The sequence below is a fragment of the Oncorhynchus nerka genome, linkage group LG26, assembly GCF_034236695.1.
Source record: "Oncorhynchus nerka isolate Pitt River linkage group LG26, Oner_Uvic_2.0, whole genome shotgun sequence".
Classification (NCBI taxonomy): domain Eukaryota; kingdom Metazoa; phylum Chordata; class Actinopteri; order Salmoniformes; family Salmonidae; genus Oncorhynchus; species Oncorhynchus nerka.
Genome location: NC_088421.1, coordinates 15,744,890 through 15,763,821, shown reverse-complemented (window position 1 = coordinate 15,763,821; position 18,932 = coordinate 15,744,890). Strand labels below are relative to the sequence as shown.

The 18,932-nt window shown below is 47.1% G+C and overlaps 1 protein-coding gene across 1 annotated transcript; it reads left to right on the top strand.

Annotated features, from left to right (window-relative positions):
• The first annotated feature begins 5,836 nt into the window (after nt 1–5,836).
• On the top strand, nt 5,837–7,966 carry LOC115110537 (amine oxidase [copper-containing] 3-like). Its single transcript, XM_029636285.2, has 4 exons — nt 5,837–6,225; nt 6,432–6,717; nt 6,829–6,961; nt 7,082–7,966. The coding sequence occupies exons 1-4, from the start codon at nt 5,988–5,990 to the stop codon at nt 7,364–7,366; spliced, it is 942 nt and encodes a 313-aa protein (XP_029492145.2). The 5' UTR covers nt 5,837–5,987; the 3' UTR covers nt 7,367–7,966.
• Nucleotides 7,967–18,932: the final 10,966 nt, after the last annotated feature.

Below are 18,932 nucleotides of genomic sequence, written 5' to 3'. Positions count from 1 at the left end.
TTCAGTTACAGACCAGATGGTAAAGTGTTAGAATGTGAGGGGAATGGATACATTGGATAAACACTGGAGGTAGTGGTGTCAGAGAAAATGTTCCTATGGAGATTACCACATCTAGGTTCACATGATTTCAGTCAGACACTAAGGAAACCTTTGGCTGGCTTGGTTAAAACAAGAAAGATTAGCACAAAAAAAACACTCAGGAGAAAGCAAAGAACTTAATTAGTCAAATTCCTAACTTGACCCCTGACACAGCAACCCCCCGATAAATAAAGAGGAGATAACTGCATCTGTGTTAATGTCAGGGACATTTGCCACTGGATTCAAACTCTTAGCTGCCTAGTGCTCGTCACCCCAATGTCCTCACCCTGTGATCTTCCTGCTCCACTAACCATATAACGGTCATGAGTCATGACCAGTAGACTGCTCCAGTTACTGGTAAGAACCCCCACACACTGACCTCAGAGGTAGACCAAAGACTGGTTGTCAGTCTCTTCAGAGGCACCTTCATTCTGAGAGTCACTTGGAGTTTAAAAGTCTACGCCAAGATTACTAGACTTAGACTAAGCAGTAAGAAGACTTGAATAGAGGAACATACACAGGATAGCCTATAGCCTACATAGAAAGATAACATATTTCTATAAAACATTAGATCAAATGCTGGCCAGATAAAATCACACATCTTTAGCAATTTACCTGAGTTCACTTGAGTTTGATTTTAATTTCATAATAAAAGACCCATGCACAACTATTAGGTAACTTCAACCATGGGAAATGTTTTTGTTTATGGCAACAAGAAAATCTAGCATAAAATACTTAATGTCAGGGTCTCTTGGTTCAGTGCATACTGTGAGGAGTCTGAACTGACTTGGGAAAGTATGTTGGAAGTTTCTAGAAAGAACCTTACTGTCATAACAAGACTGTTTATCATTTGGATTCTCTTGGCAGACTGCCTGGCGAGACATGATAGCAACATGGGTGTCACACGCTATGGCTTCATCTGTCTATTCTCAAGGGCAATAGACGGAAAGTTGCCTTTAAGTTGAGGTTCATTATAGTATAGTGCAACACTTCCTTTGAGCATGTAGTCCTTAATTAGTCTAGTTTCTCTTTCAACAACAACTTCTATAACAGATGTATAAATGCTGAACAGACCAGATGACTTTATAAACAAGCCCTCAACTTTATGGCTAAATTGTATTGTGTAAACACAGTGATGCTATTTTAATTAATACGCTAATCTAGCTGATGCAACACATCAGATGATTGTTTATTCAATATTTCAATGTGCTTGTACCCGTCCCTATTAACATAAACCATAAATGAAATGAAATCTAGGCCTATGCATGGTGTGAGACCCCAGTATTTGACTACCCTTTGGAACTTCCTCAAAGGTAAGCCTCTCCAACTGATGAAAGAGGATGCTGACAGAGTCCAGAAACTCAGGGAGGAATCCTACCATGTGATCTGCAAGGATAACTTTCACAAAAATCTCCCATCGACATGAATGCGTTATTTCCGCAAAAGTCTGAGCCTTGTGATTCCCTGGTGCTAAAAGTCTCCAGGAGACCATTATCCTCCTTTTATGACGTGGTGAACAACAGCAACACTAGACAATGTAATGAACGCATGGTGACCTGCACAGGTTTCCTCTCTAATACATCATGCATCCTCACACTTGTGATGAATGTGTTGGGGATGTCTGTAATCATTAACTAATAGACCTGGTTAGGTCATAACTCACAGTCCCAAACAGCCACAGCTCAGAAGCCTGATCTCCATACAAAGCAGACAACCATCGGCTGAACATTCAATATTTGGACAACTGTGTGTTTTTCTCTAGTTTATCAGGACAGTCCACTGGGACAGATGTTTCCTTTGTGTGCAGGGCAGTGATGTTGGTGATGTGGTCTATGGCAAGGGTATTATTTGTGATGGAGTGCCTGGTTTAACCTCTGTTTTAACTCTGTTTATTAAACCTGGTTAAAGCACTCTGGTAATCAACATGGCGCAATTAAGACAATTGCCTTGTGTTGGAGGAAATTATAGTTGAAATGATGAATAATGTATACATTTAAATTAGAACCATTTATTCTAATACTATTATGTTATGGTATGAAATGTATGGGTTCTTGGTTAAGCTGTTACTGAAAATGTAAGTAAAACAAATTAATTGTCTGTACCTTGCGGGCAGTTTAAGGGAGAGGGATGATATATCTTTTCGGTCAGATAAGAATGTTTGGTTTATGAGGGAGTAGAAGACATCTCCAGACCAGAAAACACTGCGCTATTGTGTGGATCGGAGAGAGTGTGAGAAACTGATGATGTCATTTTATGTTCTCTCTTTAAAATGTAAGGTTCTTTGTATTTTTGGTTAGTACTCTCTTGCAATAAACGCTGTTACCTGGCTTTTAAGACTGGTCTCGATCTACTTCATGCATAATTAATGAATTTACAACTCATTAATGAACTAGAGAGAGTGCGAATTTGATTTTGGCTATAAAACATATAGGAATTTAGAATTCCTCTAACACCTTGTTATTCACACAAGTATTTATGTAGACATAAACAAGAGGCTCTTGACTGAGTAAACATCTTCACAGTGATATGTTGTATAGCAGAGATCAACCACAGTTAATGGCCTCCTTGAGTTTCAATCTCACACCAGTAGCAGCCCCTTAGCTGGCTAGAAAATATCAATAGCTTTGTAATGGATTTACAAAGGTTACATTAATAAATATCGCAAAAATATATCCTATTCTACCATCAGGGAAGAGTTCATCAAAACACACTTAGATCATGCATCTCTCACCTGGTTTCCCCCCTCCCCACCCCACACACACGTTCACTTGTCTCCCCCCTCCCTGAACGTGTTTCTCAAGGGAAAGCCATCCGCTCCATTAGGGCAGTTGGAGGGGGATGTGTGTGTACGTGTGGTGGGAGGGGTGGGGGGACGGACATGAAATGGGAATTGTAGGATGTGTGTGTACGTGTGTGTTGGAGGAAATTATAGTTGAAATGATGAATAATGTATACATTTCAATTAGAACCATTTATTCTAATTCTATTATGTTATGGTATGAAATGTATGGGCTCTTGGTTAAGCTGTTACTGAAAATGTAAGCAAAACGAATTAGTTGTCTGTACCTCTCGGGCGGTTTAAGGGAGAGGGATGACGTATCTTTTCTGACAGATAAGAATGGTCCTTGATGTACCATTTGTGGAGGAGAAGATATCTTTTAGACAGATTGGAATGTCTGGTTTATGAGGGGAGTAGAAAACATCTCCGGACCTGAAAACACTGGGCTATTGTGGGAATCGGGGAGAGTGTGAGAAACTGATGATGTCATTTTCAGTTTATAACCTGTGGAAATATGTGTATGTGGCAGTACTCACTTGAATTAAACGCTGTTTACCTGGCTTTTAAGACTGGTCTCGATCTACTTCATGCATAATTAATGAACTTACACCTCATTAATGAACTAAAACGAGTGCGAATTGGATTTGGTTATAAAACATATTGGAATTTAGAAATTCGGACATGAAATGGGAATTGTAGGATGTGTGTGTACGTGTGGTGGGAGGGGTGGGGGACGGACATGAAATGGGAATTGTAGGATGTGTGTGTACGTGTGGTGGGAGGGTGGGGGGACGGACATGAAATGGGAATTGTAGGATGTGTGTGTACGTGTGGTGGGAGGGGTGGGGGGACGGACATTGGGAATTGTAGGATGTGTGTGTACGTGTGGTGGGAGAGGTGGGGGACGGACATGAAATGGGAATTGTAGGATGTGTGTGTACGTGTGGTGGGAGGGGTGGGGGGACGGACATTGGGAATTGTAGGATGTGTGTGTACGTGTGGTGGGAGAGGTGGGGGACGGACATGAAATGGGAATTGTAGGATGTGTGTGTACGTGTGGTGGGAGGGGTGGGGACGGACATGAAATGGGAATTGTAGGATGTGTGTGTACGTGTGGTGGGAGGGGTGGGGGGACGGACATGAAATGGGAATTGTAGGATGTGTGTGTACGTGTGGTGGGAGGGGTGGGGGACGGACATGAAATGGGAATTGTAGGATGTGTGTGTGCGTGTGGTGGGAGGGGTGGGGGGACGGACATGAAATGGGAATTGTAGGATGTGTGTGTACGTGTGGTGGGAGGGGTGGGGGACGGACATGAAATGGGAATTGTAGGATGTGTGTGTACGTGTGGTGGGAGGGTGGGGGACGGACATGAAATGGGAATTGTAGGATGTGTGTGTACGTGTGGTGGGAGGGGTGGGGACGGACATTGGGAATTGTAGGATGTGTGTGTACGTGTGGTGGGAGGGGTGGGGGACGGACATTGGGAATTGTAGGATGTGTGTGTACGTGTGGTGGGAGGGGTGGGGGACGGACATTGGGAATGGTAGGATGTGTGTGTACGTGTGGTGGGAGGGGTGGGGGACTGACATTGGGAATTGTAGGATGTGTGTGTACGTGTGGTGGGAGGGGTGGGGGGACGGACATGAAATGGGAATTGTAGGATGTGTGTGTACGTGTGGTGGGAGGGGTGGGGGGACGTACATTGGGAATTGTAGGATGTGTGTGTACGTGTGGTGGGCTGCACAGTGGGACCATGCTAGTGTTATTTTTAGCTCCCTGGGGAAGATTATGGTTTGTGGAGCAAACAATAGCAGCATCAGGCAAGGAACAGGCCTAATGTCTGTCAGCCGGCCTTGGCCAGATAACATATCACCTTGGAAACTTGTGCTGGTTGGAGGGTGGTGGCTGGGAACACTCAGCTAGAAGTAAACACAGACCCTCTCCTCCTCCCCTCCTCTTCCCTCCTTCACTCCCCTCCATGCCTCACTAAATGAGGCTACACTCTTTTCCATCACTAGCTCGACGTGCCTGTACAGTGTGGGTTTTTCCATGTTCTCCTCTTTTTTTCCCTCCTTTGGCTTTCAGCAACTCATGCTAAGTAGTATGTCCTGAAAAAGACATCTTTCTTAACATGGTTAACCATACACACACTTAGAAAAAAAGAGCTATCTAGAACCTAAAAGGGTTCTTCGGCTGTCCCCATAGGATAACACTTTGAAGAACAATTCTTGGTTCCAGGTAGAAAACTTTTGGGTTCCAAGTAGGACCCTTTCCACAGAGTGTTCTACATGGAACCAAAAAGGGTTCTCCTATTGGGACAGCCAAATAACCCTTTTGGAACCCTTAGAGAGTACATGTAGTTTAAAGCAGTCATTGAATGAAATAAGAATGATGGACCAATTAGACATTGAGGGATACTGAACTCTTGAAAGGAGAAATCTGTCAGCGATTCATATTGAACCCATAAGCTTGTTATTGTTCAACTCCACTAGCCCCATAAGAGGGCAATCAGGCGGCGGGGGAAAAACAACACTTCACATTTACTTCATCTGGTATCTACTCACTCTGAGCTCTCAACAGGGCAGGGAGCGATAACTGGAGGAGCAGCCTAAAACAATATGATGCCGGGACAGTGACTAAAATTGTGTATAAACCTGTCCAGAACTATGCATCACTCAAACCTAGAAGTAAACCCACCGGTTTAAGCCCTCAGCAGTTTTACGCTCAGGGTAAACGCTTCAGTGTCAAGAATAATCATGTCATGTATCTCGAATGAAGTTTTGCGTTTGGTCTGAGTTCCCTCACCGGTATGAGAGTTTTTGACATTCGTTTCAAGGGGGAGAGGATAGTTTATGAGCTTAGTGTTCAAGAGGCAGTGTCAGTTCATGGTTCCATCACACCTGGCATGATTCTGACTAAGTTTTTGGACTCGGAATTAGGTCGCTTTGCGCATGAGCTCGTTCGAGGCGTGGATTGTCCGTACGCGGCAACCTACATTGACACTTTCCGATACATTGACGTCGGTGCACCTCATAGATTCAGGAATTCAATTTGCATTTTTGAGCACAATTACAGGCCGTCCTCTCAGAAGACACTTCTCTGATTTTTCAGCAATAGTTATGGAGGCATGGTAAACAGTGCCTTAGTTTTTAGGACCATTACGGCCATAGGTAACTATGACTACTTGTGGGACTTCATTTTTTACCAGAGTGGCTCTGTTGAGGCCAAAGTGCATGCCACTGGATACATATCGTCATCTTTCAATGTTGACGGCAATCTCAAATACGGACACCAGGTGGCAGAAAATACTATTGGGAACATCCACACTCATTTCATCCACTTCAAAGTTGACCTGGACGTGTTGGGTAAGTGTGAACAATACATTTGACCTAGTATAAACCGATGAAAGGTCAAGCACAGTTATAAATGTCTTGTGGCCACTGAAGACCTGGTTTTAACCCCAGTTGGTTACATTGGTGCTGGACGTGTCTGTGAGTTATCTTTCATTTCAATGATAGGATTATAACATGATCCAATAATTAGAATTTTGAATTGGGATTTTGTACCACAGGGGTTGAGAATGTATTCCAGACCAAGGACATGAAGTTTATGAATGTTTCTTTACCCTGGATGCCGGAGCGCTATGCCATGGTTCCTCAGCTGGTGGAGGCCCAGCTAAAGACTGAGAAGGAGGCTGCTCTCCGCTACGACACCAAGACGCCACGCTACCTTCACATCGCCAGCAACCGCACCAACCGCTGGGGCCACCAACGCTCCTACCGCCTCCAGGTGGTCAGCTTCACCGGTGACAGCCTTCCAGAGACGGAGCCAGAGGAGAAGTCCATGTCTTGGGCTAGGTGAGTCTCCCTCCCATCTCCTCCTAAGGAAGGTCCTACTTCCTAAAACACAGGTTACAGGTAGACCAAAGGCAAAGCAGTTTGACCAACTTTTGTTATTTTATTTGACAGGTATAAAGTGGCCATCACTAAGCACAAAGACTCCGAGCAGACCAGCAGTAGCCTGTACAGTCAGAACAACATGTGGACACCAGCAGTGGACTTCAGCAAGTACATTGAGGATGACGAGAGCATTGAGAACCAGGTGTGTTTTTGATCTTGCCGTTGTCCTTACATATATTTTGCCACTCTTGAGATTTGCACATTTTCAGGTCATTGATAAATGAAGGGTTGGTAGTCACCAAATTAGTGCTTTTTTGTCTAGGACCTGGTTGCCTGGGTAACCACAGGCTTCCTCCACATTCCCCATGCTGAGGACATCCCCAACACAGTTACCGTTGGAAATGGAGGCGGAGTGATCCTGAGACCACATAACTACTTTGATGAGGACCCGTCTATTCACTCTCCAGACGGGGTGTACATCAGCCCAGGGTCAGAGGGAAACTGTGAAAATAACAAGATGGCCTGCTTGGCTGAAGACGCATGCACCCCAACCATTGAACCCTTCACCTACAATGGGTTTGAAGGGACCATGAAGTTTGAAGAGTGAAAAAAAAAATCCCAATCCTGAGTGTGCTCTGCACTAAACACTAAAAGACTTATGAAAATGTGAATCTTGCCCAAGACAACATTTGAAATAATTAAGAAACAATATTGGATTTCTAATTTGACATGGACTCTACAAGTTGTCAAAAGAGTTTCACAGGGATGCTGGCCCAAATTGACTCCAATGCTTCCAGTTGTGTCAAGTTGGCTGGATGTCTTTTGGGTGGTGGACCATTCTTGATACACACGGGAAACTGTTGAGTGGGAAAAACCCAGCGGCGTTGCCATTCTTGACACACTCAAACCAGTGTGCCTGGCACCTACTATCATACCCTGTTCAAAGGCACTTAAATCTTTTGTCTTGCCCATTCACCCTCTAAATGGTACACTCACTGTATATATTCAACTCAATACAGTATAGGTTTATATCTACTCATTTGCATACTTTATCACTGCACTGAGGCTTTTTAATTCACTTTCGTCTGACCACTCTCTGTATGAGGAGGAAGATGTAACTCTCCGTTGATTGTTTATGTTTTTACCTTACACATAATAAATAATCTGTCTAGTTGTCTCTCCAAATAAAAATATTTGTTTAAAATGGGCTGGACCTCAGCTGTTTCCTGTTTTTTACAGTCTTTCTACTCCCCATGGTGTCTGCAGAGACCAGATCAAAGTGGGTGAATGAACTCCCCACCCCTCCTCACTTCATGGGAACGGAAGTTCTTGTTGTAATACCTTTTAAAAAATGTTTTTACTTTATTTAACTAGGCAGGTCAGTTAAGAACAAATTCTTATTTACAATGACGGCCTACACCGGCCAAACCCGGACGACGCTGGGCCAACTGCGCCGCCCTATGGGACAATCACGGCCGGTTGTGATACAGCCTGAATAAGAATTAACTTAGAATTTTTTTTCGCAGCACAATAGGGTCTCTTGCACAAGATTTTGGCATTTTTAAGACCCCTGCGAGTTTGTAATTTTCCCTCTTGGACAACTCACAGATTTTGCGCAGCCTCCAATCCTTACAAAAGGTGACCTGAAAATGACCTCTCCCTGGCCATCGTAAATATTTGAAGGAATGTCCATGCAGGCAGCTAACAGGCCTCTTACGCACAACTTTGTCCACATTTTGGAAAAATTGATTTCTGCTCTGCTGCTAAGTGCCTCTTAGACCTGTGTAGGCTACTCATCATACATATATATATATATATACACACACACATATGTCTGCTCCCACTTATGTTGCAAAACGTCTATTTTAATTTGACCTTTCAATAAATTCCACTCACTGTGTAGACATTCAGTTACAGACCAGATGGTAAAGTGTTAGAATGTGAGGGGAATGGATACATTGGATAAACACTGGAGGTAGTGGTGTCAGAGAAAATGTTCCTATGGAGATTACCACATCTAGGTTCACATGATTTCAGTCAGACACTAAGGAAACCTTTGGCTGGCTTGGTTAAAACAAGAAAGATTAGCACAAAAAAAACACTCAGGAGAAAGCAAAGAACTTAATTAGTCAAATTCCTAACTTGACCCCTGACACAGCAACCCCCCGATAAATAAAGAGGAGATAACTGCATCTGTGTTAATGTCAGGGACATTTGCCACTGGATTCAAACTCTTAGCTGCCTAGTGCTCGTCACCCCAATGTCCTCACCCTGTGATCTTCCTGCTCCACTAACCATATAACGGTCATGAGTCATGACCAGTAGACTGCTCCAGTTACTGGTAAGAACCCCACACACTGACCTCAGAGGTAGACCAAAGACTGGTTGTCAGTCTCTTCAGAGGCACCTTCATTCTGAGAGTCACTTGGAGTTTAAAAGTCTACGCCAAGATTACTAGACTTAGACTAAGCAGTAAGAAGACTTGAATAGAGGAACATACACAGGATAGCCTATAGCCTACATAGAAAGATAACATATTTCTATAAAACATTAGATCAAATGCTGGCCAGATAAAATCACACATCTTTAGCAATTTACCTGAGTTCACTTGAGTTTGATTTTAATTTCATAATAAAAGACCCATGCACAACTATTAGGTAACTTCAACCATGGGAAATGTTTTTGTTTATGGCAACAAGAAAATCTAGCATAAAATACTTAATGTCAGGGTCTCTTGGTTCAGTGCATACTGTGAGGAGTCTGAACTGACTTGGGAAAGTATGTTGGAAGTTTCTAGAAAGAACCTTACTGTCATAACAAGACTGTTTATCATTTGGATTCTCTTGGCAGACTGCCTGGCGAGACATGATAGCAACATGGGTGTCACACGCTATGGCTTCATCTGTCTATTCTCAAGGGCAATAGACGGAAAGTTGCCTTTAAGTTGAGGTTCATTATAGTATAGTGCAACACTTCCTTTGAGCATGTAGTCCTTAATTAGTCTAGTTTCTCTTTCAACAACAACTTCTATAACAGATGTATAAATGCTGAACAGACCAGATGACTTTATAAACAAGCCCTCAACTTTATGGCTAAATTGTATTGTGTAAACACAGTGATGCTATTTTAATTAATACGCTAATCTAGCTGATGCAACACATCAGATGATTGTTTATTCAATATTTCAATGTGCTTGTACCCGTCCCTATTAACATAAACCATAAATGAAATGAAATCTAGGCCTATGCATGGTGTGAGACCCCAGTATTTGACTACCCTTTGGAACTTCCTCAAAGGTAAGCCTCTCCAACTGATGAAAGAGGATGCTGACAGAGTCCAGAAACTCAGGGAGGAATCCTACCATGTGATCTGCAAGGATAACTTTCACAAAAATCTCCCATCGACATGAATGCGTTATTTCCGCAAAAAGTCTGAGCCTTGTGATTCCCTGGTGCTAAAAGTCTCCAGGAGACCATTATCCTCCTTTTATGACGTGGTGAACAACAGCAACACTAGACAATGTAATGAACGCATGGTGACCTGCACAGGTTTCCTCTCTAATACATCATGCATCCTCACACTTGTGATGAATGTGTTGGGGATGTCTGTAATCATTAACTAATAGACCTGGTTAGGTCATAACTCACAGTCCCAAACAGCCACAGCTCAGAAGCCTGATCTCCATACAAAGCAGACAACCATCGGCTGAACATTCAATATTTGGACAACTGTGTGTTTTTCTCTAGTTTATCAGGACAGTCCACTGGGACAGATGTTTCCTTTGTGTGCAGGGCAGTGATGTTGGTGATGTGGTCTATGGCAAGGGTATTATTTGTGATGGAGTGCCTGGTTTAACCTCTGTTTTAACTCTGTTTATTAAACCTGGTTAAAGCACTCTGGTAATCAACATGGCGCAATTAAGACAATTGCCTTGTGTTGGAGGAAATTATAGTTGAAATGATGAATAATGTATACATTTAAATTAGAACCATTTATTCTAATACTATTATGTTATGGTATGAAATGTATGGGTTCTTGGTTAAGCTGTTACTGAAAATGTAAGTAAAACAAATTAATTGTCTGTACCTTGCGGGCAGTTTAAGGGAGAGGGATGATATATCTTTTCGGTCAGATAAGAATGTTTGGTTTATGAGGGGAGTAGAAGACATCTCCAGACCAGAAAACACTGCGCTATTGTGTGGATCGGAGAGAGTGTGAGAAACTGATGATGTCATTTTATGTTCTCTCTTTAAAATGTAAGGTTCTTTGTATTTTTGGTTAGTACTCTCTTGCAATAAACGCTGTTACCTGGCTTTTAAGACTGGTCTCGATCTACTTCATGCATAATTAATGAATTTACAACTCATTAATGAACTAGAGAGAGTGCGAATTTGATTTTGGCTATAAAACATATAGGAATTTAGAATTCCTCTAACACCTTGTTATTCACACAAGTATTTATGTAGACATAAACAAGAGGCTCTTGACTGAGTAAACATCTTCACAGTGATATGTTGTATAGCAGAGATCAACCACAGTTAATGGCCTCCTTGAGTTTCAATCTCACACCAGTAGCAGCCCCTTAGCTGGCTAGAAAATATCAATAGCTTTGTAATGGATTTACAAAGGTTACATTAATAAATATCGCAAAAATATATCCTATTCTACCATCAGGGAAGAGTTCATCAAAACACACTTAGATCATGCATCTCTCACCTGGTTTCCCCCCTCCCCACCCCACACACACGTTCACTTGTCTCCCCCCTCCCTGAACGTGTTTCTCAAGGGAAAGCCATCCGCTCCATTAGGGCAGTTGGAGGGGGATGTGTGTACGTGTGGTGGGAGGGGTGGGGGGGACGGACATGAAATGGGAATTGTAGGATGTGTGTGTACGTGTGTGTTGGAGGAAATTATAGTTGAAATGATGAATAATGTATACATTTCAATTAGAACCATTTATTCTAATTCTATTATGTTATGGTATGAAATGTATGGGCTCTTGGTTAAGCTGTTACTGAAAATGTAAGCAAAACGAATTAGTTGTCTGTACCTCTCGGGCGGTTTAAGGGAGAGGGATGACGTATCTTTTCTGACAGATAAGAATGGTCCTTGATGTACCATTTGTGGAGGAGAAGATATCTTTTAGACAGATTGGAATGTCTGGTTTATGAGGGGAGTAGAAAACATCTCCGGACCTGAAAACACTGGGCTATTGTGGGAATCGGAGAGAGTGTGAGAAACTGATGATGTCATTTTCAGTTTATAACCTGTGGAAATATGTGTATGTGGCAGTACTCACTTGAATTAAACGCTGTTTACCTGGCTTTTAAGACTGGTCTCGATCTACTTCATGCATAATTAATGAACTTACACCTCATTAATGAACTAAAACGAGTGCGAATTGGATTTGGTTATAAAACATATTGGAATTTAGAAATTCGGACATGAAATGGGAATTGTAGGATGTGTGTGTACGTGTGGTGGGAGGGGTGGGGGGACGGACATGAAATGGGAATTGTAGGATGTGTGTGTACGTGTGGTGGGAGGGGTGGGGGGACGGACATGAAATGGGAATTGTAGGATGTGTGTGTACGTGTGGTGGGAGGGGTGGGGGGATGGACATTGGGAATTGTAGGATGTGTGTGTACGTGTGGTGGGAGAGGTGGGGACGGACATGAAATGGGAATTGTAGGATGTGTGTGTACGTGTGGTGGGAGGGGTGGGGGGACGGACATTGGGAATTGTAGGATGTGTGTGTACGTGTGGTGGGAGAGGTGGGGGACGGACATGAAATGGGAATTGTAGGATGTGTGTGTACGTGTGGTGGGAGGGGTGGGGGACGGACATGAAATGGGAATTGTAGGATGTGTGTGTACGTGTGGTGGGAGGGGTGGGGGACGGACATGAAATGGGAATTGTAGGATGTGTGTGTACGTGTGGTGGGAGGGGTGGGGGACGGACATGAAATGGGAATTGTAGGATGTGTGTGTACGTGTGGTGGGAGGGGTGGGGGGACGGACATGAAATGGGAATTGTAGGATGTGTGTGTACGTGTGGTGGGAGGGGTGGGGGGACGGACATGAAATGGGAATTGTAGGATGTGTGTGTACGTGTGGTGGGAGGGGTGGGGGGACGGACATGAAATGGGAATTGTAGGATGTGTGTGTACGTGTGGTGGGAGGGGTGGGGGACGGACATGAAATGGGAATTGTAGGATGTGTGTGTACGTGTGGTGGGAGGGGTGGGGACGGACATGAAATGGGAATTGTAGGATGTGTGTGTACGTGTGGTGGGAGGGGTGGGGGACGGACATTGGGAATTGTAGGATGTGTGTGTACGTGTGGTGGGAGGGGTGGGGACGGACATTGGGAATGGTAGGATGTGTGTGTACGTGTGGTGGGAGGGGTGGGGGACGGACATTGGGAATTGTAGGATGTGTGTGTACGTGTGGTGGGAGGGGTGGGGGACGGACATGAAATGGGAATTGTAGGATGTGTGTGTACGTGTGGTGGGAGGGGTGGGGGGACGGACATTGGGAATTTACATTTACATTTAAGTCATTTAGCAGACGCTCTTATCCAGAGCGACTTACAAATTGGTGCTTTCACCTTATGACATTGTAGGATGTGTGTGTACGTGTGGTGGGAGAGGTGGGGGACGGACATGAAATGGGAATTGTAGGATGTGTGTGTACGTGTGGTGGGAGGGTGGGGGGACGGACATGAAATGGGAATTGTAGGATGTGTGTGTACGTGTGGTGGGAGGGGTGGGGGGACGGACATGAAATGGGAATTGTAGGATGTGTGTGTACGTGTGGTGGGAGGGTGGGGGACGGACATGAAATGGGAATTGTAGGATGTGTGTGTACGTGTGGTGGGAGGGGTGGGGGACGGACATGAAATGGGAATTGTAGGATGTGTGTGTACGTGTGGTGGGAGGGGTGGGGGGGGACATGAAATGGGAATTGTAGGATGTGTGTGTACGTGTGGTGGGAGGGGTGGGGGACGGACATGAAATGGGAATTGTAGGATGTGTGTGTACGTGTGGTGGGAGGGTGGGGACGGACATGAAATGTAGGATGTGTGTGTGCGTGTGGTGGGAGGACGGGATGTGTAGGATGTGTGTGTGGTGGGAGGGTGGGGGACGGACATGAAATGGGAATTGTAGGATGTGTGTGTACGTGTGGTGGGAGGGTGGGGGACGGACATTGGGAATTGTAGGATGTGTGTGTACGTGTGGTGGGAGGGGTGGGGACGGACATTGGGAATTGTAGGATGTGTGTGTACGTGTGGTGGGAGGGGTGGGGGACGGACATTGGGAATTGTAGGATGTGTGTGTACGTGTGGTGGGAGGGGTGGGGGACGGACATGAAATGGGAATTGTAGGATGTGTGTGTACGTGTGGTGGGAGGGGTGGGGGGACGGACATGAAATGGGAATTGTAGGATGTGTGTGTACGTGTGGTGGGAGGGGTGGGGGACGGACATTGGGAATTGTAGGATGTGTGTGTACGTGTGGTGGGAGGGGTGGGGGACGGACATTGGGGAATTGTAGGATGTGTGTGTACGTGTGGTGGGAGGGTGGGGGACGGACATGAAATGGGAATTGTAGGATGTGTGTGTACGTGTGGTGGGAGGGGTGGGGGACGGACATGAAATGGGAATTGTAGGATGTGTGTGTACGTGTGGTGGGAGGGGTGGGGGACGGACATGAAATGGGAATTGTAGGATGTGTGTGTACGTGTGGTGGGAGGGGTGGGGGACGGACATGGGAATTGTAGGATGTGTGTGTAAGTGGTGGGAGGGGTGGGGGACGGACATTGGGCTTTCACCTTAGGATGTGTGTGTACGTGTGGTGGGAGAGGTGGGGGACGGACATGAAATGGGAATTGTAGGATGTGTGTGTACGTGTGGTGGGAGGGGTGGGGGGGGACGGACATGAAATGGGAATTGTAGGATGTGTGTGTACGTGTGGTGGGGGGGTGGGGGACGGACATGAAATGGGAATTGTAGGATGTGTGTGTACGTGTGGTGGGAGGGGTGGGGGACGGACATGAAATGGGAATTGTAGGATGTGTGTGTACGTGTGGTGGGAGGGGTGGGGGACGGACATGAATTGGGAATTGTAGGATGTGTGTGTACGTGTGGTGGGAGGGGTGGGGGGACATGAAATGGGAATTGTAGGATGTGTGTGTACGTGTGGTGGGAGGGGTGGGGGACGGACATGAAATGGGAATTGTAGGATGTGTGTGTACGTGTGGTGGGAGGGGTGGGGGACGGACATGAAATGGGAATTGTAGGATGTGTGTGTACGTGTGGTGGGAGGGGTGGGGGACGGACATGAAATGGGAATTGTAGGATGTGTGTGTACGTGTGGTGGGAGGGGTGGGGGACGGACATGAAATGGGAATTGTAGGATGTGTGTGTACGTGTGGTGGGAGGGGTGGGGGACGGACATTGGGAATTGTAGGATGTGTGTGTACGTGTGGTGGGAGGGGTGGGGGACGGACATTGGGAATTGTAGGATGTGTGTGTACGTGTGGTGGGAGGGGTGGGGGGACGGACAATGGGAATTGTAGGATGTGTGTACGTGTGGTGGGAGGGGTGGGGGACGGACATGAAATGGGAATTGTAGGATGTGTGTGTACGTGTGGTGGGAGGGGTGGGGGACGGACATGGGAAATGGGATTGTAGGATGTGTGTGTACGTGTGGTGGGAGGGGTGGGGGACGGACATGAAATGGGAATTGTAGGATGTGTGTGTACGTGTGGTGGGAGGGGTGGGGGACGGACATGAAATGGGAATTGTAGGATGTGTGTGTGTACGTGTGGTGGGAGGGGTGGGGACGGACATTGGGAATTGTAGGATGTGTGTGTACGTGTGGTGGGAGGGTGGGGGACGGACATTGGGAATTGTAGGATGTGTGTGTACGTGTGGTGGGAGGGGTGGGGGACGGACATGAAATGGGAATTGTAGGATGTGTGTGTACGTGTGGTGGGAGGGGTGGGGGACGGACATGAAATGGGAATTGTAGGATGTGTGTGTACGTGTGGTGGGAGGGGTGGGGGACGGACATGAAATGGGAATTGTAGGATGTGTGTGTACGTGTGGTGGGAGGGGTGGGGGACGGACATTGGGAATTGTAGGATGTGTGTGTACGTGTGGTGGGAGGGGTGGGGGACGGACATGAAATGGGAATTGTAGGATGTGTGTGTACGTGTGGTGGGAGGGTGGGGACGGACATTGGGAATTGTAGGATGTGTGTGTACGTGTGGTGGGAGGGGTGGGGGACGGACATGAAATGGGAATTGTAGGATGTGTGTGTACGTGTGGTGGGAGGGGTGGGGGACGGACATGAAATGGGAATTGTAGGATGTGTGTGTACGTGTGGTGGGAGGGGTGGGGGACGGACATGAAATGGGAATTGTAGGATGTGTGTGTACGTGTGGTGGGAGGGGTGGGGGGACGGACATGAAATGGGAATTGTAGGATGTGTGTGTACGTGTGGTGGGAGGGGTGGGGGACGGACATTGGGAATTGTAGGATGTGTGTGTACGTGTGGTGGGAGGGGTGGGGGACGGACATGAAATGGGAATTGTAGGATGTGTGTGTACGTGTGGTGGGAGGGGTGGGGGGACGGACATTGGGAATTGTAGGATGTGTGTGTACGTGTGGTGGGAGGGGTGGGGGACGGACATGAAATGGGAATTGTAGGATGTGTGTACGTGTGGTGGGAGGGGTGGGGGACGGACATTGGGAATTGTAGGATGTGTGTGTACGTGTGGTGGGAGGGGTGGGGGGACGGACATGAATTGGGAATTGTAGGATGTGTGTGTACGTGTGGTGGGAGGGTGGGGGACGGACATGAAATGGGAATTGTAGGATGTGTGTGTACGTGGTGTGGTGGGAGTAGGGTGGGGACGGACATGAAATGGGAATTGTAGGATGTGTGTGTACGTGTGGTGGGAGGGGTGGGGGGACGGACATGAAATGGGAATTGTAGGATGTGTGTGTACGTGTGGTGGGAGGGGTGGGGGACGGACATGAAATGGGAATTGTAGGATGTGTGTGTACGTGTGGTGGGAGGGGTGGGGACGGACATGAAATGGGAATTGTAGGATGTGTGTGTACGTGTGGTGGGAGGGGTGGGGGACGGACATTGGGAATGTAGGATGTGTGTGTGGTGGGAGGGGGGGGTGGGGGAATTGTAGGGTGTGTACGTGTGGTGGGAGGGTGGGGGGACGGACATGAAATGGGAATTGTAGGATGTGTGTGTACGTGTGGTGGGAGGGGTGGGGGACGGACATTGGGAATTGTAGGATGTGTGTGTACGTGTGGTGGGAGGGGTGGGGGGGTGGGGGACATGAAATGGGAATTGTAGGATGTGTGTGTACGTGTGGTGGGAGGGTGGGGGACGGACATTGGGAATTGTAGGATGTGTGTGTACGTGTGGTGGGAGGGTGGGGACGGACGGGGAATTGTAGGATGAAATGGGAATTGTAGGATGTGTGTGTACGTGTGGTGGGAGGGGGGGGGGGACGGACATGAAATGGGAATTGTAGGATGTGTGTGTACGTGTGGTGGGAGGGGTGGGGGACGGACATGAAATGGGAATTGTAGGATGTGTGTGTACGTGTGGTGGGAGGGGTGGGGGACGGACATTGGGAATTGTAGGATGTGTGTGTACGTGTGGTGGGAGGGGTGGGGGACGGACATTGGGAATTGTAGGATGTGTGTGTACGTGTGGTGGGAGGGGTGGGGGACGGACATGAAATGGGAATTGTAGGATGTGTGTGTACGTGTGGTGGGAGGGGTGGGGGACGGACATGAAATGGGAATTGTAGGATGTGTGTGTACGTGTGGTGGGAGGGTGGGGGACGGACATGAAATGGGAATGTGGTGGAGGATGTGTGTGGACGTGTGGTGGGGAGGGGTGGGGGACGGACATTGGGAATTGTAGGATGTGTGTGTACGTGTGGTGGGAGGGTGGGGGACGGACATTGGGAATTGTAGGATGTGTGTGTACGTGTGGTGGGAGGGTGGGGGACGGACATGAAATGGGAATTGTAGGATGTGTGTGTACGTGTGGTGGGAGGGGTGGGGGGACGGACATTGGGAATTGTAGGATGTGTGTGTACGTGTGGTGGGAGGGGTGGGGGACGGACATGAAATGGGAATTGTAGGATGTGTGTGTACGTGTGGTGGGAGGGGTGGGGGACGGACATGAAATGGGAATTGTAGGATGTGTGTACGTGTGGTGGGAGGGGTGGGGGACGGACATTGGGAATTGTAGGATGTGTGTGTACGTGTGGTGGGAGGGGTGGGGGACGGACATGAAATGGGAATTGTAGGATGTGTGTGTACGTGTGGTGGGAGGGGTGGGGGACGGACATGAAATGGGAATTGTAGGATGTGTGTGTACGTGTGGTGGGAGGGGTGGGGGACGGACATGAAATGGGAATTGTAGGATGTGTGTGTACGTGTGGTGGGAGGGGTGGGGGACGGACATGAAATGGGAATTGTAGGATGTGTGTGTACGTGTGGTGGGAGGGGTGGGGGACGGACATGAAATGGGAATTGTAGGATGTGTGTGTACGTGTGGTGGGAGGGGTGGGGGACGGACATGAAATGGGAATTGTAGGATGTGTGTGTACGTGTGGTGGGAGGGGTGGGGGGACATGAAATGGGAATTGTAGGATGTGTGTGTACGTGTGGTGGGAGGGGTGGGGGACGGACATGAAATGGGAATTGTAGGATGTGTGTGTACGTGTGGTGGGAGGGGTGGGGGACGGACATGAAATGGGAATTGTAGGATGTGTGTGTACGTGTGGTGGGAGGGGTGGGGGACGGACATGAAATGGGAATTGTAGGATGTGTGTGTACGTGTGGTGGGAGGGGTGGGGGGACGGACATTGGGAATTGTAGGATGTGTGTGTACGTGTGGTGGGAGGGGTGGGGGGACGGACATGAAATGGGAATTGTAGGATGTGTGTGTACGTGTGGTGGGAGGGGTGGGGGACGGACATGAAATGGGAATTGTAGGATGTGTGTGTACGTGTGGTGGGAGGGGTGGGGGACGGACATTGGGAATTGTAGGATGTGTGTGTACGTGTGGTGGGAGGGGTGGGGGGACGGACATGAAATGGGAATTGTAGGATGTGTGTGTACGTGTGGT

Coding starts and splice junctions, on each gene's coding strand:
- LOC115110537 (XM_029636285.2), top strand. CDS start 5,988: ATGGTAAACAGTGCCTTAGTTTTTAGGACCATTACGGCCATAGGTAAC. Junction 6,718..6,828: donor AAGTCCATGTCTTGGGCTAG/GTGAGTCTCCCT, acceptor TTTATTTGACAG/GTATAAAGTGGCCATCACTA. Junction 6,962..7,081: donor ACGAGAGCATTGAGAACCAG/GTGTGTTTTTGA, acceptor TTTTTTGTCTAG/GACCTGGTTGCCTGGGTAAC.